Source organism: Gymnogyps californianus, chromosome 1 (genome assembly GCF_018139145.2).
Source record: "Gymnogyps californianus isolate 813 chromosome 1, ASM1813914v2, whole genome shotgun sequence".
NCBI lineage: Eukaryota > Metazoa > Chordata > Aves > Accipitriformes > Cathartidae > Gymnogyps > Gymnogyps californianus.
The window spans coordinates 116,669,095-116,690,187 of NC_059471.1; the positions used below are offsets into that span (position 1 = coordinate 116,669,095).

The 21,093-nt window shown below is 50.5% G+C and overlaps 2 protein-coding genes across 3 annotated transcripts in view; one reads left to right on the plus strand and one right to left on the minus strand.

Moving 5' to 3' along the window:
- The first annotated feature begins 561 nt into the window (after positions 1 to 561).
- ADPRH (ADP-ribosylarginine hydrolase) lies at positions 562 to 9,845 on the plus strand. 2 transcript variants are annotated; one of them, XM_050906197.1, is made up of 4 exons: positions 562 to 657; positions 1,357 to 1,703; positions 8,164 to 8,524; positions 9,299 to 9,845. In XM_050906197.1, exons 1-4 carry the CDS (start codon positions 581 to 583, stop codon positions 9,684 to 9,686), a joined length of 1,173 nt encoding a protein of 390 aa, XP_050762154.1. In that variant the 5' UTR covers positions 562 to 580; the 3' UTR covers positions 9,687 to 9,845. The 2 variants fall into 2 exon arrangements, with proteins under 2 accessions (XP_050762154.1, XP_050762162.1); XM_050906205.1 differs by lacking the exon at positions 562 to 657 and adding an exon at positions 941 to 964.
- Positions 9,846 to 11,078: 1,233 nt separating this feature from the next.
- IGSF3 (immunoglobulin superfamily member 3) overlaps positions 11,079 to 21,093 on the minus strand; it is a 100,719-nt gene continuing 90,704 nt past the window's right edge. Inside the window, 3 exon segments of the mRNA XM_050908765.1 lie at positions 11,079 to 14,032; positions 14,808 to 15,245; positions 19,693 to 20,100. Coding sequence (XP_050764722.1) covers positions 13,782 to 14,032; positions 14,808 to 15,245; positions 19,693 to 20,100 — 1,097 coding nt within the window. The 3' untranslated portion in view covers positions 11,079 to 13,781.

Below are 21,093 nucleotides of genomic sequence, written 5' to 3' on the forward strand. Positions count from 1 at the left end.
CCCCCCCAGCCTCCCCCCAGCGCAGATGCTGAGCGGGGCCTGCAGGCCGGGCCCTGCTCCCACCCAGGAAGCGGCTGCCCCTGGCTGGGCCTCAGCCAGGAGGAGGGGGGGCTGCTCATGCAACTAGTGAGCAGTTTCAATACAAAAAGCAGGGGAAATGCTGAAAGCGCCTTTCATTTTTACTTTTTATTAAATAGAATAGTTCATTTCCATGCGGTGACTTCATTTCCATGTGGCAGCTTCATTTCCGAGTTGACTGTTCTGCCTCTCGGAGTGGCAAGAAAGAGACAATCCCGAGAATGAAATGAAAACACCCATCTCCCTCCCGACCTCCCGGCCCTGCGGCCCGGGGGCCAGACCCTCCGCCTGCGCAGGGGACAGCGCAGCCGTGACAAGAAGGCAGCGGGCGGGTGAGCGGGGGGAGAGCTGGGGTCCGCCGAGAGACGTGCCGGGCTCTTCCGGGAGCGACACACCCGGGCCGGTCGCGCCGCCCCGGGAGGCCGCGGAGGGGGAGGGCCGGGCGGAGGCGCCTCAGGCAGGCACCGGCTCGCCGAGGGATGCGAACGGCCCGCCGAGTCGGATGTCCCCGAGGAGCCGCTGCCTGCCGTTCCCGAGGAGGGGCAGGCCCCGGCAGAGCCTGCTGGCAGGGCTGGCTGCGTAAGTACCCGCCGGGGCCGGGAAGAGCCCGCCTTACGCGGCGGCGCCGATCCCCGGCTGGGCCGCGGCCCGCCCCGCCGTCCTTCCCCGCCTCCGCTTCTCCAAAGCAAAAGGGCCTCGCCGTGAGGCGCAGCAAGCCCTGAGGAGGAGCGGGGGGGGGACACGTCGCTGAAAGTACCCGCGCTGCCCGTACGAGCACTCGCCGTTGCAGCCGGCCCGGGGAGCGAGGCCAAGGGCGCCTGTGCTTATTGCCTCTGCCAGGCCCTGCTAAAAGGGGCGACGAGCTCAGCCTCACGTTATCCCCAGGGTACGAAAGCCGCTGGGAGCCGATCTAACCTCCTTGATTGTGCTGTGGGCTGCACTCAAAAAAGTGGTGAACATGGGTACGGTCACATCACCTGCACATGTTTCTGCAGTCCTGCCCTTGCTTTTCGGTCTTTGATGCACCTACGGCACGCAACGTCGTCCTGGGCAGAGGACATGGCCGGCTGCCCCTGGTCCAGGGCTGGGCTGCCCAGGAGCTGCCACGCACTTACCCACTGGTGGGTGCACGGGGAAGCATGTGCTCTGAAGGAATGTATCCTCTGAGGGAGACGCAAGTGCTAGGCCAGGTATCCAGCCTGCTGGAGCTTAGCAGTAGAGGCTCATACTGAACTGGGAAAGATTTTATTTTCAGTCTCCCTCTCTTTTTTTTCATAGTGTTTTCTGCATTAAAGCAGTCCTGGGGCAAAAATTGTGTCCTAAGGCGATGGAAAACTACGTGGCGTCGATGGTGCTGAGTGCAGTTGGTGACACGCTGGGCTATTACAATGGGCAATGGGAGTTCCTGCAGAGTGGCCCAGCCATCCACAAGGAGCTGGCAGAGATGGGGGGACTTGGCAACTTCAGCATCCAAGGCTGGAAAGTCAGCGATGATACAGTGATGCACTTGGCCACGGCCGAAGCCCTGGTAGCTGCCGGGAAAAAACCAAGTTTAGCACATCTCTATTCCCTGATTGCAAAGAACTACAAGGAGTGCATGAATGACATGAAAGGCAGAGCTCCAGGTAACCCCTCCATAATACTGTCCGGGCAGGGCTGTCCTCTTGCTAGTGTCTCTCCCTTTCCTGCAGCTTGGAGCTGAGGCTGGCCCTGGCTCTGGTTTTGGCTGTTTTAGCCATTAACTGTATTTTATGTAAAGGCAGAAGTTTTCCACACTCAGTACCTGATTCAGGATGAACTAAAGAGAACAGAATAAGGCAAGCTGAAGTGGTTTGGGCTTCTCTGAACTAGATGAAAAAGATACTGTTTTGCCCACATTTACAAAACATTCTTACAGGTGTGTTTCAGGCCTGGCCTTGAACTCAGGGGAAGGATGCTGGCTTTTGCGCTGGGGATGTGTCTTTTCCTACACTCAGTGGATGAAAAACGCAAATTCAACCATGTATAATGCACACCCTGAGATGCTGTGTTAAAGGAACACATTTAAACAGAGGATTAATACAGAACTTTTTGTAATAAATGCAATAAATTACACATAAAATATATTTAGAGGCACAAAGATCCTTGCTTGGAATAATTAAGTTTATTAAACCTGAAGTCTACTTTTGGCTAGCTCCGCATGTCTACTTTCTCTGACAGGACAGTCAGGCCACAGTCGTCTTTTCTGAACCCTGTACTTCCATCATCTCTCTTTTCTTTGCATAGACACAATGGTGCCGAGTTTGGGTCACAGGCAGTGGGGACTGGCAGTGTGTGGTAGTATGCAGGAAGGGCGCCTTGACAGGCTGCAGTAGCCAAGCCGTATACAACGTATTCCTTTAGTTCCTAGTTCACCCAGACCTGCTGACTCAACTCTTCCCCGAGGACCCTGTCTGTCTCTGTCCTCATGGCCCAGCCTCTTCTGGGTGCTTGAATTAGATGAATTGGAGCTACTGAGGCTGGGCCTCTAATTTGACTAGTGCAGGCAGTGTGAAGTATCCAGGAAACACTCAAATTCAGCAATCCTATGCAAAGTTTATACATTGAGAAGAAATTGCCTAGACAGGCCTGTTTGGAGTGGCCAGAATATATCAAGAATGTTCTGGCTTGACATTAAACATGGGAAAGGCCAAATCCTGCATTGCTCTCTTAGAGCCACTGAGCATAGTGTGACAAAGCCGTGCATTTCCAAGGTAAACCAGGTTGGAAACTCGAGCAGGAATTTATTCTGCTTACCTTTCCACAGTCACCTCCTACCCTCATGCAAAGAACTAAACTATCAGTATCTAACTATCTTTAAGATAGTTATCTAACTATCTGACGTTATCTAACAGAACTAAACTGTCTTTAACACAGATAATCTCAGCTGTTGGAGTAGCCTAATTAATAAAACATTTAGGAAGGGGTAACGATGCTTGCCAGGATAGCAGAAGCTGGCAGGTTAAACTTCCGAGAGGCTCACTGCTGTTTTGGCAAAGGAGCATCTTGTAGTTCCCCCAGCTGATGCGGTCTGCCAGGGTGGACTAACCACAGCTGGCAGTGAGAGAGCACCTGGAAGCTATTTTTGCCTCCGCTATCTAAGCTTGGTGACTAAAACCTGAGATGAAAAGAAGAACCTAACATTTAAATGTTAGTAATTAATAGCTAAGGATAATAGCACACCTGCTGCAGTCCTTCTGTGAGTAACTGAGCTGCAATATGCCCAAAAGCAGTTCCCATTTGGAAGTGAAGAATTTTGAAGTAAATTTGCTATGGACTCTAATCGGAGTGACAATGAAAGGTCAGGTTATCTAGCTAAACAAAGAAATGCAACTTCTTTAGTGGGTCCATGGACACTTAAACTCGTAAAATTTTGGCGGAAGTGGGGAGAGTAACGTGGAAAAAAATGGAAGTCTGTTGGGAATGTTCTTGCAACAGCATTCTGGAGTGCTCCTGCTGCAGCCACAGGGAAGGCACTCAGCTCTGAGAGCTTAAATCCTGACACTTAACAGTTTAATGCCCACTGACATACTACCAAAGGGAATACCTAATCCATATCCTGAAAAGCTGTCTGCAATCTGGACTCTCCATGCCATATTGATAAATCCTAATGATAGAAATTGCATGTCAGTAACTTCTTTTCGCAGTTCAGAGTAAATGGATTTTGACTGAGAACATAACCCAAGGTGATGCTGTTCTGGCCAAAGTAAGTACTCACTGGGGAATTGCAGCCCTTAAGGCTGAGAATGGAAAGTTGCTACTGCAACTTTCACCCAACAGAGAAGAGATTCCCCCAGAACAGTGGGGGAAAGTCACATTGCTCGCCCACGCAAGGGAGTCCAGACCTGAAAACCAAAACCCTCAGTAACAAAGGGATTCCCACAACGTTATGAGTCATCAGACGGCCACAGCAGGGTCCCTTAAGTATGCAGCCCCAGGAGAGAACTCACTGTCTTAATTCAATGGCAAGTTAATCCCTACATCCATTATTGCTATTTGTGATGTGCCGCAGCCCCAAATTCATTGTTCCTCATAGATAATGAAGCCAATGAATTAAGCGACACAAGCATGGACATACTTCTTTTTTCATGGTACAACTACATCTGCCTCCACAGCTCTCCAGGAAACCTTCTGCTTCAAAACTCTTGTCTTTCAGTCCAAGTCCTCTCCTTGTGGAATTATTTACCACTATGTGGTTGTTTTAACTCACCTTTTTTACGTGTATTGATCGATCCCAAACAACTGTTACTGTTTGTGCTCCTGAAGAGTCTAAATAAGTGGAATGGAAGCCTATTCTAGAAATAGCGTCCAGTTGCACTTGAAACTTTTTCGGGTTGTCTTTCTTCACACACTGCTTTTTGTTTGTATTTCTTCTTTCCTTAGACCAGTACCCTCCTCAGGTTACTTTTAGTTTCTCATTGTTAGTACAAAGGATTCCTAACCAGGATTTGGTGGATTTCCAAAACAGAATTTCCTTATTCAAAAACTCCTACAGCAGGTTTTTTTTTAAACCTGTTTTTAAAAAAAGACCTGACAACCTGATTTCAGCTTAGTCTTCCTAAATCGGCTTTCAAATGTTTTAATATTTTAACTGTTTAAAAGCATGAGGATAATACTTGTAATACTTCATAAATCACAAGTCTTAGCTGTTGTATACTGATTTGTTTTACACAATTTTTTCCATTTGCAGGTTATCAGTAGTCATCTCCTAAAGTAATATGCACAGGCTTGAAGCTGCAAGCAAATTGTATTGCAAAATAACCAGTCTTTCTTTACAGTTTAAGCCTTGTCATCTTCCTCATTTTCTTTTGACTACAGTTAATGCAAGAACAATCTCCCTTTTTATCAAGGACTGAGTTGCCTGGTCTCAATCTGCCTAAACATGTCCTGAAGAAATATCTTTCTCACCGTTCCAGCAACATTACAGAGTTCATTTTGCTTTTGTTATGCAGATTTTGATTTTAAGCTACCCTAGTCCCTTTGCTCTCTCCCCTTCCCCTTGTCCTCCTGGCAGAAGGTCTGTTTTACCAGGAACATACGAATAGGGTAGTCAGCACAGCTTTTTAAAAACGTGGCTTTGCTTGACAGGTTCTTTTTAATGTCCTGTTATAGGTCATAAGTGCAATGCTTAGTATAGGTAGGTTTTGGAAAAAATGCCTCAATTTTCTGTTAATCTTCATGAAGTTGGAAATTATATTGATATCCCTCTTAATGATTTTGATACATAGCAGCCAACACTGATTAATAAACTACATGAAAAGCACATTTAGAGGCCTGGACACGTTCCCACTTTGAGACATCACAGAAACAAACTCCCAGGCAGTTCAGTTAGAGGTAGGTGGTGATCAGTCCCGGCAGAGCCCGGTGCTACCCACACCAAACGCTCTGCCTACTGCTTCTTCCAGCAGAGGAACACGGCCCCGCAATTTTCACTCTATAAATCACCGGGAAGAAGGATGTGTAAGGAACATCTGGACTGATCCAGGGGTTGGCTGGCCGTGTGGCACTGCAAAACCAGCAGGTCTCATCTACTGGGAAGGGTGTGATGGTGGTGTCACGCAAGAGGCTGGTGTGCTGGCACAGCAGGTGTGGACGAGGCTGGTGAAACAGCAGGTCTGGTTCGTGGCTGGGTCACGCTGTGGGGAATTGACGAGAGCTGAAGTGGCCTGACGTTGTGGTCTGCGCTGATCGGCAACCCGTTTTTTCCCAATGGGGGAAGACTTGCATAGGCCGTTTCCATTCTTGATTGAATGGAGTTTCAGTTGACAAGGCTTGTGGGGCAAATAGCCCAACAGCCACACGACCGAGCTGCTTTTTCAGTTTGAGACAACGATTCATGGAGAGCTGGTTCACCCATTCACACTGCACAGAGGGGCTGTATCCTGCACTAATCTCATAAGCCTATAATGTAACAACACTGTTGGAAAAGAAAGACGTTAAAGATACTTAGACCAGCAGGTGACCTTATTCCTGACAGCGGCCAGCCATTACTTATTTTTAGCATACGTCCAGAAGCCAATCTTAAAGCTGTGCTTGGATATGGGGGTATTTATTTCAGTTACAAGGGTCCTGTAAATGCTGTGTGCAGATAAAATAGACTGCTATATACCAAATCCTACTGCCAAGTGTATACATGAAAGTGCGGAAGTGAAGAGCTCTGCAGAGTACTTAGTGCAGTACCTAGCTGTGATTAGCAAGGTCGCAGATCATGGTGATCGAATTGCACCACAGGTAATTGAATTGTAGAGTTAGGTGAAGTTTCTTGACCAGGCTTCTTCCTTGCTACTCTATTCTATTTAGTTTGACTTTCAAAGTAACAGAGCACCCGCAAGTTTATCAGCTACCTGTCCCAGTTAGGCAGCAAAGTATAGGAGCAACAGTCTAATTTTGGGTGTGTGAGCATGTCAACTACTGCTGTTACCCTTTGTGTCCGAGAGAGGACTGGGCATGCGGTGGTTAGGAGAAGACTAGTCTTTGAGTGCACTTTTGCCATTGTCCAACATATTAAAACTTAAAATGAAGCTGCTTGAAACCTGCGCTTGATTTACCTTTCTGCTGGAAAAGAAGCATTTCAGATTTGGCCAGAAGAGAAGACTAGGAGAAAAAGGCAAGATAGAAGGGAATCAAAGATAATTCAGTGTTTCAAACCTGTTTCCTCTTAGTTGCACACAAGCATTTGGGCTTAGCTCTCAAAACGTGTTTCACGGTCTTGGCTGGGGAAGCTGTCTGTGTTTCTGCAGATGGCTTTATCCTATGAATGTGCTGGACTAACAAGTGAGTTTCTGAAGAAGCAGCACCGGAAGAAGCAGAGTAATTTCTTTAAAAAGTAAATAGCAGAACTATGAAAGAGATGGAGGTGGGCAAGGAGGAGTTATGGTATGGCTTCCCACCAGAAGAGAGGCAAAATTGGACTAGGGTGTCAGCTTGCAGCAGGAGAAAACTAAGGAAGAGGGACAAAGTATATACCATCTTCAGTAGCGCGGAGCATGAAAAGTCATTATTTCTTGTGACAATTAGAGGGGAATTTAAGGAAATTGTGTAATGGCAGTTTAAAACAAAAGGAAATGCTTTGCATAACAAAATCGTGGCTCTGGTTACCATGGGGTGTTAAAGGGGTCTGAAGGCACGCATGGGTTGAAGCTAAGGAGACCAGTTCATGGTGGCTAGGTCTGCTGGGGGTTATCGAACACACCACTTTGGATCCATCTTCTGACTCAAGCAGGCTGTGCTCCTCTGTCTGCTGGAAGCCCGGCGGGTCTTCTTGGGGAAACATTGTACTTGCCTCATATTTTATAGTCTTTCTATAGTTATCTGCTAGTGGCTGTGTTTGGAGACAAGCTGGTGGGCTGGACAAACCTTCAGTCACACCTAGTACAGTTGTTCTTCAGCTTATTGGAGTACAGTAAAGCCAGTTGTGCAGACCATGTTGCGGTGAGGGAGAGACTACATTCATCGCTTTCTGACAAACTGCAGTAAGGGAGATCTGGAAAACATTTCCTATCAGTGAGGCAACGGGAAAGATTCCTGGGGAGCTTGTGGCGTCTCTGCCTTTAAAAGGTCCTGTAAAGAGGCTAAACAACTGAAAAAGCAGAGGTACTTGCCTTGGGTCAGGGATCCTCCAAACCTCGTTTCGGTTTCTGTTTATATGTATCTATCTAGATATATATGTACATAATATACCTAATATAGATAGTATATGTGTTTTATAGATAAGATATTAAATAAATGAAATGTAAATATAAACAATGTAAATAAATTAGCAGTGGAGGGTTTCTTACCCCTCTAGACTTTTTAATTATTTTCACCAACAGGAATTATCAGGTCCGCTTGGGAGTATGCAGGATGCACTGGCAGTTTAAGGCAGGATACATACGTGAGCAGATAACTGATGTTTTTAAAGGGAAGCTTGAATCCCTTACGCAGAGTAATGCTTCCCTCCCCACTGCCTTGCCCTTCTTCTTGCCCATCTTCCCTCGGTTCTCAAGCTACGTGACCCTGTCTCCTACTGATGCATGTTTCTGTTTCTTTCTTTTCTTTTCTTTCTTGGGCTCTGCTGCTCCTGTCCAGGTGCCACGTGTATGGAGAACGCCCTGAAGCTGGATCCGGGGCAGCCGGACGGCTGGAGGATCCCGTTCAGTCCCTGGGTGGGAGGCTGTGGGGCCGCCATGCGCTCCATGTGCATTGGGCTGCGTTTCTGCCACCCTGCTGAGCTGGACACTCTGGTGCAAGTCAGCATCGAGAGTGGCCGAATGACCCACCACCATCCCACCGGCTACCTAGGGTCCCTGGCTTCGGCCCTCTTCACAGCTTTCGCGGTGAACAGCGTGCCCCCCCAGGCCTGGGGGAAAGGGCTGCTGGAGGTGCTGCCGCGGGCAAAAGCCTACGTGAGAGACACCGGCTTCTTCGTGGAGGAGAACATGGCGCAATGGTGAGCTGCGCTCCCCTCCCAGCACCGGGTTTTGTTAAAATTGAAATAAACCTCACGTACAAGAGGGCGAGCTCTGTTTATACTTAAGCTTCAGTAATCACATTATGGTAAACTCCTAGAGAGCAGCACATGCCTGCCATGGGATCGAATAGATTCAGAAAGTGTCTGAAGTCCCCAAGGGGAAAAATACCTCTTAACTTATTTAAAAAAAAAAAAAAAAAAGGCAGACTGTGTTTGGGTCATGTAGTTGTGACATTTTTTGGATCCAGCATGAGGTAGCTAGACTTGTCATCTCAAGCAACTGTGATCTGATGAAAGATGGGAAGCACAGCTGGGGAACAGCACCAGGCTTAGGGCTGAGCTCAGTTTGAAAGTTATAACCAAATCTGGCTGCAGATTCAGTGCGGCTCTGTGCGCAGGGGCACACACAGACAGGGGCAGAGGTACTCTGAATTTGGGAGGATGACTCAGTTCTCGCTCTGAGCCTTTGAATCCTGTGCAGCGCGACAGCAGCAGGTGCCGGGCTGCCTTCTCCCATGTGGCTGGAGAGAGGGGAAATCTAACTCACTGAAACACGTCCTTGTGCCTCTTACTGTAAGTCATGTCCCTAGTCTGACAAATGGGGGACGCCTACCATTTTGCCGAGCCATCGCTCCGTGCTCTTGACGTGGCATGTTTTCAGCTGGCAGCTGGCGCGCCTGCGGGGAGCGCGGGTATATGCTTCTGCCGTGGGACATCTCTTACAGCCCCTCCATCCCATCTCCTGTTTTGCAGGCATTACTTTGAAGAGCAATGGGAAAAATACCTGGCGGAGAGAGGCATATCGGACGGGGTCTCGCCACCCACCTTCCCCCCCAAGTATGGCGTGGAAGAGAGAGACTTGTTCTACACCTCCCTCAGCTACGACGGCTGGGGGGGCAGCAGCGGGCATGACGCCCCCATGATCGCTTACGATGCGCTGCTGGGTGCAGGGGACTCCTGGACAGAGCTGGCTCACCGGGCGTTCTTCCATGGGGGCGACAGTGACTCCACTGCTGCCATCGCGGCCTGCTGGTGGGGGGCCATGCACGGCTTCCGGGGGGTCCATGCCTCCCTGTATGCCCATCTGGAGTACAGGGACCGCCTGGAGCAGGTGGCCAAGGACTTGTACCACATCGCCTAGGTGGGGGGTGGCAGGGCCCCCCAGGGGTGCACTTACCCCACCTGCCACCCCTCGCTCACTCAAGGTTTTGCAAACTCAGTTTACAAACCTGCTGGATTAAAGCACACGAATGTAAGCCAGAGCCAGGCCTGCTTTTTCTGTCTGTGTGTGTTGGCTTCAGTGGGGAGGCCATTTCGGAGCTAGCAGTTTGGGGCTTGTGGGCAGTGGGTGGGGGGAAGCAGTTACAAGGTGGTTTGATGGGAGCACACAACGGTCCCTCGAGCAGCCACGCCCCGAGACATCCCTCCTCCGCTGCATGGCGGCTGCACATCGTCTGGTCCTCAAGGGGAGCAGGAGCACCCGCTGCAGCATTGCTAGCCGTGCTCCAGCAGCAGGACAAGGCAGCAAAACCCACTCAAGCTGCCCCAAACCAGGGTCCTGCCCCTACGAGCATGCCAGAGGGGGTCAGGGACACACGCCTGACCGCAGGGAGCATAGACGGGCTGGCAGAGATGCCTCCCGGCAAACCCGCGATGGCTAGCCCAAGCTCACCACCTGGTACTGTCAACAGGGAGTGCCGGGTACACCACTTGGCATATAGCACTGAGCACCTGTAGAGCTAAGACCTCTGCTCCTTAGCACAGAAACTATAGCAGATGCAGCCCAAGACACCCTACTGGGGGGAGCAGGGTGGGGGCAAACAGGCAGTTGTGCCTGGGGACAAAGAGAGTTTTCTCATACAATTATTTTACCACAGAATATTCTTTTGCTATACAGGTAAGAATGTATCATCATGCTACTTCCCTATTTCAGTTAATGTGGGAGTTCAAGACTACTGACCAAACCCTTATTCAAGGTAAAAGTGGGTAATGAGAATTAACAGGTTGCGGTTTACATCAACTTAAGCAACTTCTGTAGTGAACTATATTCTGCTTACATCAAGGTTACTAAAGATTATTTGCTTAACATTTGCTATGGATAATTCTATTAAAAAAATATTTTTTCTTCAAATCCAGGCTATGACACAGCAAAGTACTTACTATTTTCAGAGCAATTTCAAAAACGGTGTATCCATCCCATTCAATAAACAGACCTGACATGCCTCTGTTAAATGTTATAGTCTATTATGGGATGAATTAAGGGATGGGAGGGAGAAGTATGAAGAGCCAGAGGGTGCAAGGTATCTGCAAGCTCCAGCCTGCAAGAGAGAGGAGATGCACTACCGGGGCAGGAGGAGAGCTAATGCATCAGGGAACAGGGGTGGTGGGAGAGGGAGAAGCTGCATAAAAGGAGGAGTTCAGCACACCTTTATGCAGGGAGTGCACATAAAGGCATAATGAAAGCCCAAATATGACAAAAACCAGCAGCAATAGGATTCACAATTTCAACACAGTTTACTACAGCTCTCAGGTGTGTTGTATAAAACATGTTTTAGTGCAACATAGTACAAAGTTTTTGTTGGTTTTTTTTAAAAAAAATCCCAAACATTTTTCCACATCATGCATGGATAGGGTATCTCTCTTTCTTCTCAGTTTCATTACAGAAAGTTACAGCAGAGAGAGTGGTTTGAAAAGCTTCGTGTTAAAACTCGTTAGAGGAAGAGTCTGCCTTATAAAAACAGAGAGAAGTTTGAGACTGGACAACACACTGCCAGAGCAATGGAGAAATGTCACTGGCAAGGTACATTCAGGGACCACCGTGGGAGCCGCTTCCCGGGAAAGCCTGGGCTCGGTGCAGGAACTGCTGGGCTGGGAAGGGACCCGTTTTGGCCAGGGGGAGGGGGCCACGGGACAGCCCTCCAGGAGAGCCCTGCTCTGGGGCAGACAGGCTGGCGGGGAGGAGCGTGGCTCGGACACAGCACAGTGCTCTCCCAGGAAAGAATGGCTCCTGCCGACTTCATTTTCTTTTTTTTCCTTTAAAGCTGAAATGAGTTGCAGTTTCTGCCGGGAGCAGTATGTACAGGAGATACTACATTTACGAAACAATACCCACAGGCTGCAGCTGCTGCTGTTTGCGCCTCGGTTCTTCATTTCCGTTCACTTCTTATCCCACTGCTCTCTTTGCAGACGCCTTATCCAGAAAGGGAAGACAGGTGTGTGGGTGTGTGACACATATATATATATAGGAGTGTGATATTATGCATATGCTGGGGCCAGTAAGCAGTTATGTCTTGAGGAGGCAGACTTTGCAGAGGGATGAGTGAAATTTGGGCTTCCCAGCGGAAGAAGAAACCAATGACGTTCTGGTGGAGGAGCAGAGGTGGCTGACTTCGAATGCCCCGGCATGGGACGGTCCACGGCCATGTGGGTCCTCTCCCAGCTGGGAGAGAGGATGCACGGTGCAGATCTCCCACCTGAGGCTTTGCCACCTCTGAAACATCAAGGCATCGGGGTCTAATCAACTAGTGCTACAGAACATCTGCTGAGGTCCCCTTCTCTTCACAAAGAGCACTCTGACCCTCCTGAAGAGGACAACGGCTGTGGGTATGGCACCTCTCACACGCGAGGCGGGGGGGGGGGTCTTGTGGCTGCGCCCGTCCGCCCCGGTTGGCTTCAGCCATGCTGCAAAAAATAAATGGCCGCATTTGCCAGGAAGACATCAAGGAAGACAACGAAACGCCATTTTTGGCAAACATTTTCTTCCGCCAGACATAACGCTTAGGGCGTATAGGGGAGGTGGCGGTTTCCTCCACAGGACAGGGCAGGGGTACTTGGCATTACGGGGTACGGGAGCTCAGGTGCCCCACGCGGCCAGAGCCCTGGTTTGCTTCGCGAGAGCCATATCTTTCACAGAAAGAACAGCATTTCCTGCCACAGTGACTGCCTACGACAAGAGCAGGTGACTTTGCCAGGAGGGGGAGCTTATGGAGAAATGGTTTCTCCTGCTAAAGCCTCAGAAACGAAAAACAGCAGATGCACGCACACACGCAGGGGAAGATTTCTCTCGGCCCAAGGGGACAGGGAAGCCCCCAGGGTGCCGATGTGCTGCAGGCTCCTTGCCTTGTCCAAGCTCGCGCTGGGAAGCAGTGGAAGCCACAGTAACACCTGGTGGTTAATTGCATGTCCCTGCTGCGTGGCATGGCTGCAACTGGGCTCCTTGGCTGAATCATCCAGGGGCCATGAACACAACCGTGGAGCTTCCCCTTTCCCCCGTTCTAGAGTCATTACTTTGGTCATGTTGAAGTCTTCAGAGACTGGATCCAGCCACCTGTCCCCACGCAACTAGGGCACAGAGGGGACCCACCTCATCAGAGGTGGCAGCACGGACACCAGGGAGGAGCACGACTCTGGTAAGCTGGACCGTACAAGGACCCTCTTTGCTACCAACACACGCAGGGCTTTCAGGTGTCCTTCCATCCCTCCCTTCAGTTCCTGGAGACAAACTAAATTGCTTTTGTCCTGACTGCAAGCACGCTGAATATTCAGTCTCTCCAAGACTGGAAAATGCTCCCAAAAGGTGAATTGCCCTGTTCTGTGAGAACAGTAAGATGGAGGCAAGAAGACGCTGAGGCTACAGCCAGTCTTTGAGATGGATCTCCTGATAGCCCAGCTAACCCCTCAGGAGATGGACCTGCTTTTTGTTTGTTTTGGAAGAGGGAGGAGCTAGCTCAGTGCACCTTGGGAAAAGACCTTCTTCACTGTGGCATCGAGTCTGAGGAGGAAAACCACAGTCTGTTTTGGAAAACGTATACATTTACTTCCAAAGAGATCGTCCCAGGACCAAAAGCCCCCTGGGATCTCCTCACTGTGTGGAGGGCAGGGGAAGCCTACAGTTCTTGGAGTGACCGAAAAAGAAACAACAACAAAAAAGTAATGGCCCAAAGGACAGCAACTGACGGAAGCAAAATTAATCCGAGAGGAACATCTGCTATGTACAGCAAGCGCAAGGACCCTCCATCCGTTGGGGTGAGGGAGTGCATTCCCACAGTTGCTGGAGGAAGCCTTGGACCTTCCTGTCCCCGCCGGCTGGGCGCTCCGCAGAGCTCAGCCGCCGTGTTGGAGCACAGACACTGAAACAAATGAAACAAGAAAACAAAACCCACTCTGTTCCTTAGGGTTCCCGGTGTGTCTCTGCTTCTCCCTCTCTCTGCGCGTACCCCTGGGCACCTCCGCCTCTTTAGTCTATGGTGCCTGGGTGGATGCTGAGGACCGGTGGCTCTAGGCAAGTGGGAGAGTAGTTGAGGTGAGGCTCTTTGATCCATAGCAAGGGGACCCCGTTCTTGCCCTCCGAGTTCTTGCTGGAGTTTCGGCTCTTGAACCGCACCAGGAGGATGGTGATGATCAAGATGCCAAAGATGGGGAAGGGGTAGAAGAACACAAAGTAGAAAAGAGCGTCGTTGGAGCAGATGACAGACTGCAGGGTGGAGCCTGGAAAGAGACATAGGATGGTCACATTTCATGGCTTCTCTGCAATGCAGGGCCTACAAACTTCTTCAGAAACAAAAAAAACAGATGCTCATTAATCTGTGCCAATGCAGGAGGTGGGGCTCTGAGAAAAATACCAATATTGGAAAACAGAGCAGCAGAAAAAAGTTATCGCAGGGCATGTTTCCGCTTTATCCCCCCAAGAGTTTCATGAGTGCTAGAGGGAGTCCTCCCTGGTGCAGATTTTATGGTATCTTATAAAGCGGGGAGCCTTGCAAAGCATTGATTCCCTCAGTGGTGGTACACATAGGCAGCACCCCAGGGCATTCTCCCTTAAGGGCCCACAAAACTCTCATGACCTCAGTTATCTCTGGGGCCTCTAAACCATCCAATGGCTTCAAGAGTTGCTGGGAGGAGACCCTTGTGCCACAGCCTGCACCCTTGTGCAGAACTAAGCCAACTTCCAGGGTGTTTTCCAAAGGGAAGGGTTAAACCCCAGTGGGGGGCAATGTCTGCCCCCACTGACTCGAGACACACCAGGCAGTAAGTGCTGTGGGGCAGGCAGCCCCAGCACAGAGCTAAGTGCAGTGCGGATGCTTAAGCCCAAGCAAGAGCTGGGCTACGAGAAATCGAGCTGATTGGAAAAGCACCAGCACTACAGACTTGCCCTGGTGCAGGTGAGACCCAGTGCCACTCCTTGGCCTTTTTATCTCGGTTGAACCAAAGACGCAGGAGATGCCAGGGCCATGCCCCCAAGAGGGTCGTTGCCTCTTCCCACCTGCATCCTGCACGTGAACGGCGACCGTCCCCGACTCCTCCTCTGCCAGCCGGTACCACACGCCGTTGGGGTCCGCCAGCCACTCCTCCACACGGCACGAGTAGTTGCCTGTGTCGGCACCGCCGGCCTGCAGCACCGTCAGCCGGAAGAGCACCGCCGAGAGCCTCTGGAAGCGCAGGCGGCCCTCCCAGCGACCAGCCTCGGGGCTGAAGACGGCATCAGGGCCCACACTCAGCACCGCTTCCCTCTCCTCCTCCTCCTCCTCCTCCTCTTTGTCCTCTGCACGGCTGCCCGCCTCTTTGGCCCGCAGGTTGTACCACGTCACTGCAAAGTGGGACTCCGGGCTGGAGCGGGACAGGATGCTGCAGTCCAGCGGGAAGGACTCCTTCTCTTGCACCGTGAGGTTGGCGGTGGCTGTGTCCACCTGCAAGGTGGGATCTGAGATGACAAAAGGGGAGAGGTGAGCACTGAGCACAATGCTGTCATGAAAGCCGCCCTGCTCCAGCGCAAACTGACTGTCACAACTCCGGCGCTGGGCACGATCCAAGCAAAACCCAAAGGCTTGACGCAGCCTGCCAAGTCCCACAGGTACCTCTGTGGTCAACCCCACAGGCACAGCATCCTCACCTCACCGCACGCCGCCTGGCACAGGGTCAAACGGGAGCTTGGCTGCGAGCGCGGCGCTACCGCCCTGCCCGCGCAGACCCTCACACCCACTAACGGGCGTGCGTGTGAGAGGAGAAAGCTGCTGCAGCTCATCCAGATGCGCTACAAGAACATGTCAGGAAATACCGAGGTTTGGCGTGCGTGCTGAGGAGCAATGTGCTACTACTCCCCAGCTACTGGTGCAAAGAGCGCTGCACTCCATGCTTATTTTTTATTTCTTTGAGAGCACTCAACAGTATGACAGAAGAGGAGAGGATTTTTTCCAGCAATTTGGGAAGTTATTTAGGTAAGAGGTTCCTCCATGGAGATGTCCTCAGCACAGACACAGCAAAGACGCTTCCAAAAGTCCCACTCCCTAGTTTTTTTTTTTCTCTAGTGCTTGCTGCAAGGCTAAAGAGATGTTTTTACCTAACTGAGATACAGTGGCCAGAACCCAAGATGAGTTGATTAAAGGCTGACTTCGAGAGCAATTAACATCTGGTTTAGTCATCTTGCCAGGGAACACATACTCCAGGGATCGCAATCAGTCCAGATCTAAGCTTTCATTTAAAGATTAAAAAGCCTTTTCCGATGTGGGAGCTGAGCAAGAAGAGCAAGCTGATAGCTCACTGAAGAGAGAGGCTCTTTCTCCTCCAGCAAAGATAGCTGGGCAAGCCCTCCCTCGCGCAGACCCTGGGCGTCCCTGCAGGAGGGGGCTGCTGTCCCCCAGCTCTCATCAGCTGCGGGGCTGCTGTGCCCAGCGGGGCTTCTCATTACAGCACCTGCCCTACACTTTTTAAATGGTCCCATAAGGAGAATCTTCATTAAGGCCAGAGCTCTTCAGGCCATAGGCAACACGAGTGTTTTCAGTTCACATCTTCCCTGGGAAGACTCCTGAGCAGAAACACGAATGAGGTTCGGGGACTACTAAGGTAAAAAGGAGGAAGGGAAGGAAATGGCTTGTCAAAACCAACACAAAGCCTCCCCCACCTCAGCAGGTTAAGCAGAAAGAGAACTGCTGTCTGAAGGTGCTGAGAGGGGTTTTTCTCCCTCTTTGCTCATGATTATAGTCCTGAAAGATAAGCATGGAGATCCTCACTAATGAGACATGAGTCACAAGCTATGCTATTTTTAACGTTAGTCATTTTGTTAGCTACTGGCTGCCATGAAAGAAAAACAAACAACAACAAAGCACTTCTAGAAAAAAATTATCTTGAATTAGTGCACCCCCAACTCCCTCTCTTCTTCCCACTCCACATCCTTCCGCAATTCAAAATGAACCTCAAGGATTTCCCCTGCTGTTCATTCCCCCCTCCATCAGGGCTGGCAATTCTCAGCCTGGATGAAGAGCTGCACTTACAACCATGTGGGCATGCAGGGTACAGGGATTGCCTGGGGGGGGATGTCTCTGCTCAAGCCATCTTGGCCAGTGAAGTTTGCCAAGCAAGGATATGGCAGATAAGGACTGTGCTGTCCCCTGAGAGAGCTCCTCCTTCGCAGTACAAATTTTCTCTGCCAGGAATGACCACGAAAACCTTCCCAGAATCTTACCCTTTTGCCAGCTCCGTTGCAGAGTTACGAGGCTGACACCTTGCTGGAACGGGCAGGCATAAAGCACCACAGCAGTACTTGCAGAGTGGTTGCTTTACATTCTGGTAAGTACCCAGCAAATGAGGACCATAACTGCTACTTGACCTACAGCCTTTAAGACAGACGTTTAATCTTGAGTCATTTGCCTCAAAAACTAGGGAATCCGTATTTTCCAAGGTAAATTGTCCTTGCAGCTTATCTGTTGTTAAAGCAGACGAAACTCAGCAGAGTACCCTGGGAATCTGCTTTTGAGGGTTCAGGAGTCCACACGTGCTGGTCAGTCTTTTAAGAACCACCTTTTAGAAGCACAGGAGCAGGCAATTTCACTGTGTCGTAAGTCAAGCAAGTGGGGCAGAAGAGCAGCTTGGCTGAACAGGGAACTCCTTGTGGAGCTCAAGAAAAAAAGAAATTGTATGATCTCTGGGAACAAGGTCAGGCTTCGCAAGAAGATTACAGAGCTCTGGTTTGTACATGCAGGGAGAAGTCACGAAAGGTCAAAGCTGAATTAGAGTTGAAATTGGCCAGTTTTGTCAGATAACAAGAAGGGCTTTTTTAAGTACGTTAATAGCAAGAGGAGATCTAAAGAAAACATTGGACTGATACTTGTTGAAGACGGTCATCTGACTAATAGCGATGAAGAAGAAGTGGAGGCATTCAATGCTTTCTTTGCCTCAGTCTTTAATAATACTAATAGATCTTGGGCTGTCCGGTCCCCTGAGTTGGAGGACCACAAGTGTGGGAACACTGACTTTCCACTCACGGACACTGAAATTGTAAGAGACCAGCTGTATCAGCTCAATGTTCACAAGTCCAAGGGGCCTGATGGGATCCATCCCAGAGTACTGAAGGAGCTAGCGGATGTTACTGCAGGATCCCTCTCAATCATCATCCAAAGGTCTTGGGAGTCTGGGGAGGTCCCTGCTGACTGGAAGCTAACCAATGTTATTCCAATTTACAAAAAGGGCATGAGGGAAGACCCAGGGAACTACAGACCTGTTAGTCTAACCTCAGTTCCTGGAAGAATTATGGAGAAGATTATACTGGATACTATTGAAAGGCATTTAAAGAATAATGCAATCATCAGGCACAGTCAACATGGGTTCACAAAGGGAAAGTCCTGGGTAACTAATTTGATATCCTTCTATGATAAGGTCACCCACCTAGTGGATGAAGGGAAGGCAGTGGATGTAGTTTTTCTGGATTTTAGTAAGGCTTTTGATACTGTCCCTCACAGCATCCTTCTGGACAAGTTGTCCAGCTGTGGGATGAGTGGGTTCACAGTGTGCTGGGTGAAGAACTGGCTGAAGGGCAGAGCTCAAAGGGTTGTAGTGAATGGGGCTACATCTGGCTGGTGACTGGTCACCAGCGGTGTTCCTCACGGCTCAATTCTAGGGCCAGTCCCGTTCAATATATTTATCAATGATCTGCATGCAGGAGTTGAATGCACCATTAGCAAGTTTGCTGATGACGCCAAACTGGGAGGTGCTGTTGACTCTCTTCAGGGACAAGATGCCTTGCAGAGGGATCTAGACAGACTGGAGCATTAGGCAATGATTAACGGGATGAAATTTAACAAGTCCAAATGCCAGATTCTGCACCTAGGATGGAGTAAAGCTGGGCACAAGCATAAATTGGGAGAGAAGTGGCTGGAGGGCAGCGCTGCAGAAAGGGATCTGGGGGTGCTGGTTGACAGCAGGCTCAATATGAGTCAGCAGTGTGCCCTGGCAGCCAAGAGGGCAAACCGCATCCTGGGGTGCATCAAACACAGCATAACCAGCCAGTCAAAAGAGGTGATTAGCCTGCTGTATTCAGCGTTGGTGCGGCCTCACCTTGAATACTGTGTGCAGTTCTAGGCCCCACAATTTAAGAAGGATGTGAAGGTCCTTGAATGTGTCCAGATGAGGACAACAAAGCTGGTGAAAGAGCTGGAAGGCACGTCCTGTGAGGAGTGGCTAAGGACTTTGGGTTTGTCTAGTTCGGAGAAAAGGAGGCTGAGGGGCAACCTCATCGCTCTCTGCGGCTTCCTGAGGAGGGGAAGTGGAGAGGGAGGTGCTGATCTCTTCTCCCTGGGATCCAGTGACAGGACATGTGGGAACGGTTCAAAGCTGTGCCAGGGGAGGTTTAGACTGGACATTAGGAAGCATTTCTTTACTGAGAGGGTGGTCAAACACTGGAGCAGGCTTCCTAGAGAGGTGGTCGATGCCCCATCCCTGTCAGTGTTTAAGAGGCATTTGGACAATGCCTTTAATAACATGCTTTAGCTTTTGGTCAGCCCTGAAGCGGTCAGGCAGTTGGACTAGATGATCACTGTAGGTGCCTTCCAACTGAAATAGTCTAGTCTAGTCTAGTCTATCCTATTCTATTCACAACCCTTTGAAACTGGAGTTTCCTCCCTGGTTTGAACTTCTGTAGCACTTTTTTCCCCACTAGATCCTGGAAAGAACAAGAAGCACCTGTGGCGATCCCTGATGCCTGCCTCCCTGTGTCTGGGCATGGCCAAAAGGGTGGTGTTAAGCAGCAGGATCCGCCTGAACCCTCTGTCATGCCCTCTGCCTGGACCCACTGTCAATGACAGACAGATGGTGACTCACACGTTCGGTCCAAGAGGGCAGAGCGCTGCTCAAAGCTGTTGGCACGAGATCCTCCTCACCTGGCTGCTTGACGGTGAGGGTGATGAGCCCAGAGAGGTCCTCTGCCCGCTTGTACCAGCGGTCACTGGGGTCGAGGAGCCACTCCTCCACACGGCAGTCATAGGCCCCACTGTCCCGCACGGTGGCATTTTGGATGGAGAGGAGATAGAGACCCGGGGATGGGCTCTCCAGGTGCAGCCGGCTCCGCAGGTCGCCCAGCACTGCCAGGTCTCCATAGCGCAGGGTGCTCTGCCGGCTCAGCCGGGCCACTGCCTCCTTCTCCGGGTGGCCCGGCCGCCAGACGTACCACTCCACCGAGAGCTGGGACGAGGGGCTAGTCCGGCTGCTGACCAGGCACTCCAGGGTCACCCACTGATTCTCCAGCACCGTGATGTTCTTGTGGGTCTGGTTCACCTGCAAGCGGTTATCTATGGGAAAAAGCCATTAGAAATGCAAGGTGACCGAGGGCTGCAAGGGTCCTTTGTCTCCCCACAAGCCCTTCCCGCATGGCCACAATCCTGGGGTGCGATGAAAGAAATGAGGAAGGGGAAGGAAAAAAACAAGGGGGGGGGGGGGGGAAGAGAAGGAAAAGAAAACAGGACTTGTGTTTTTTAGGGTCTTCTGAAAATCTCAGGCTAGCCACCAACAATGCCGCATTCAGCACAGGGGACTGGAAACCCACAATCTCCCAGTAGGACCTGGGGGGTCTTAAGTGCACAGACACCTTGTGAAGGGAGGTCACACCTCAATCTTTTCTCATCCTCCTCCTGGGGCAGGGCAGTAGCCCAGTCACACCCCAACCACTAAGCCCTCCTGTTGTGGGAAAAGGGAAAAAAGCAAGGCGGAGAACGGACGGCTGATTATAGGGAACCACCACTGCAAAACGAGAAGTGGCATGAGGGCAAAGTCACACACAGTGTTTTGCTGCCTTGGGAATGTCCCTGGTTTTTGCTCCACAATTTCATTGATACACGGGGGTTGACTGCAATCAGCTCTTTTATGTGAAATGACGTGTTGTACACTCCTAACTCCTTCACGACTTCTTTCCAGGGGCACAGTCTGGACTTCCCTGGTACGGCTGCTGCAGCAAGCAACAGGCACCGTACTTCCCAGAGGGAGATGGGCGATGCAAAGGAAGGAGCAGATCGCAACTCCCCCCTCCCTGACCACCCCACAGCCATCTCGGGACTTTGCAGACACATACGAGGAGCTGGGACCAGCAGTGAGCGGCACGCTGTGGTCTGCTGTGCTTCCTGTGCGACCAGGCAAAGCTGCGCTGGGGACCATAGTCAATATCCCTCTCGCACCCCCATCCACAGAGCTTGTGTCTACCCAGCCAAATCCAGACGGAGAAAATGCATTAAGCATCCTAGTCCAGCCCTGCTATCCAGGTGCGTCCCTCCTGCCTGAGGGATTTTATC

Coding starts and splice junctions, on each gene's coding strand:
- ADPRH (XM_050906197.1), top strand. CDS start 581: ATGTCCCCGAGGAGCCGCTGCCTGCCGTTCCCGAGGAGGGGCAGGCCC. Junction 1,704..8,163: donor CATGAAAGGCAGAGCTCCAG/GTAACCCCTCCA, acceptor GCTCCTGTCCAG/GTGCCACGTGTATGGAGAAC. Junction 8,525..9,298: donor GAGGAGAACATGGCGCAATG/GTGAGCTGCGCT, acceptor CCTGTTTTGCAG/GCATTACTTTGAAGAGCAAT.